The following is a 2110-nucleotide window of genomic DNA, read 5'->3' on the forward strand; positions in this document are numbered from 1 at the left end:
CGCTAAGGATGTCTGACTGCAGCTTAGGTCTGCTCCCCGCTGGCAAGTGGACATCCCCTGAGGGCTGCCGGGCTGCCAGAGGGATGTCTGACTGCCAGCTTAGGCCCAATCCCCCGGGGAGCAGGCCTAAGCCAGCAGGTGGTCATCCCCCGAGGGGTCCCAGACTGTGAGAGGGCACAGGCCGGGCTGAGGGACCCTTTCCCCCACCCCCCACCCCCCCAGAGCACAAATTTTTGTGCACTGGGCCTCTAGTGTTTTCATATTATGTTAACATTGATCCTTGTCTCAATCCATTCTCTTTTAGGGCGTATGGGGTCACAGGTAATCATACCCTATCGGTGTGATACATATGACTACATGCACCTTCGTCCTATGGGTGACCTGGGCCAGATTATCTTTCTGGTAAGAGCCTGTATTACTGATTACACATGTAAATAACTGTGAGGTCATTTTTAGGAAAGAGAGGCAGTTAATAAAGCTGCAGTTTCATTCCAGTGTGGACCAAAGGCATCCTCTACTAGTATTCATCACAGGGCATTTTGAAAACTTTAGTCTAGCAGTTGGTAAACTTTTTCTGTAAAGGTCCAGATAGTAAATATTTTAGGCTTTGTGGGTCATAGGGTCTTTGCCATGATTACTCAGCTCTGCCCTTGTAACTCAAAAGCAGCTATAGACAATATGTGAAGGAATGGGGGTGACTGTGTTCCAATAAAACTTTATTTACAAAGTTGAATTGTAGACTAGATTTGCCTGTGGGTCATAGTTTGCCAACCCCTGCTCTAGAACTATGCTGTCCAATATGGTAATCACTAGTCACATATGGCTATTGAATACTTGAAATGTGGCTAGTCAGAATTGAGATGCACTGTTAACTGTAAAATACACCCCAGATTTCAAAAACGTAGTATGAAGAAAATATATCAATATGTCAGGTTCTTCGTTTACACCAGTAGTTGCCAATGGCAGAGGGTTGGGGAATGGGGTGGGGGAGACCCTTCAAGGGATGCTTAAAAATATGTGGGCCCTTTTGGTGTTTCAGTGACTGGAGATCTTACTGGTTTATTAGGTAGGGGACAGAGATGCTAAATATCTTACAGTGCACAGGACAGTTCCTTTCCACAAAGAAATGGGCTGCCCAAAATGTCTGCAGTTTTCCTACTGAGAAACACTGGGCTTTGATGTTTGCGTCTACTGTTCTTTTAGCTAACTTTTCTTACTTTCATCATCATGCATGGAACTGAGCTCTTCCATTTGCACATGTTCCCTTTAAAAAAAATATTTGGTAAATATCCTTAATATCTGATATTATTTTTATATAGATGATTTCTGATCTCTTTAAATATTGACTTATTTTTAAAGGCATTTTATTCTTTACTGAATGTTCATAAACTATATTTATATTGGAAATTTTGTGTTTCTAGAGTGTTTTTCTTTTCCAAAATCTTATTTTCAAATATCCTCTTGTTAATGTAGCTACAGGAGCTTAGCTTTTTTCTAATTCTTTGTAACTTAAGATTATTGGTTACTTTGTCAATCCTCAAAATAAAAATATTACACAAGTATAGGTGAAATGCTGTAAAGCTACTGGCTTGCAAATGTAGAGTCATTAGAATTGAGCTATATGACTTATTTCATTTTTTCCATAGATGCTTATTGAGTGTCTGCTGTGTGCCTGGCATTGAGCTAAGCTCTGAGCATATCTTGATGAACAAGTCCAGGGGGAGCTCACAGTCTTAGGGAATATAGACACCAAACACATAATTTTGAATAGAATAATGATTCTGAAAGGGGAAGTCCAGGGAAAGCAAAATTGATGGGGTGGGACTTCACTATGTTATTATTGTTTATTTTTGAGAAGGATGGACCATGTTGGCTGTGGGGTTCTGATTTCTCTGCTTCCGTTTCTATTTGAAACTGCTCTCTGAATGGCTACTTGGTCTGACTAGGGCTCTTGGGCCTGAGCCTTGGGAGTCTGGTTTCCTTTTGATTCCTTCTCTCCAGTCCTCATTCCAGAGCCATTTATTCAGTTAATGCCTCAAACTCTTACACTCTTGAGTTATTTTATTTTAATTTTTTAAAAAATCTTTATTGTTGAAAGTATTACATATGC

General features: G+C 40.5%; 1 protein-coding gene across 1 annotated transcript in view; it reads left to right on the forward strand.

The window, feature by feature from the left end:
* The window catches only part of NDUFA9 (NADH dehydrogenase (ubiquinone) 1 alpha subcomplex, 9, 39kDa), a 42533-nt gene that overhangs the window by 6741 nt on the left and 33682 nt on the right, over positions 1-2110 (forward strand). Inside the window, exon 3 of the mRNA XM_005877016.2 lies at positions 305-402. Within this exon, the coding sequence (XP_005877078.1) occupies positions 305-402 (98 nt within the window). The remainder of the gene's footprint in view (positions 1-304; positions 403-2110) is intronic.

This window comes from Myotis brandtii, unplaced genomic scaffold, assembly GCF_000412655.1.
Source record: "Myotis brandtii unplaced genomic scaffold, ASM41265v1 scaffold504, whole genome shotgun sequence".
NCBI classification, from domain to species: Eukaryota; Metazoa; Chordata; class Mammalia; order Chiroptera; family Vespertilionidae; genus Myotis; species Myotis brandtii.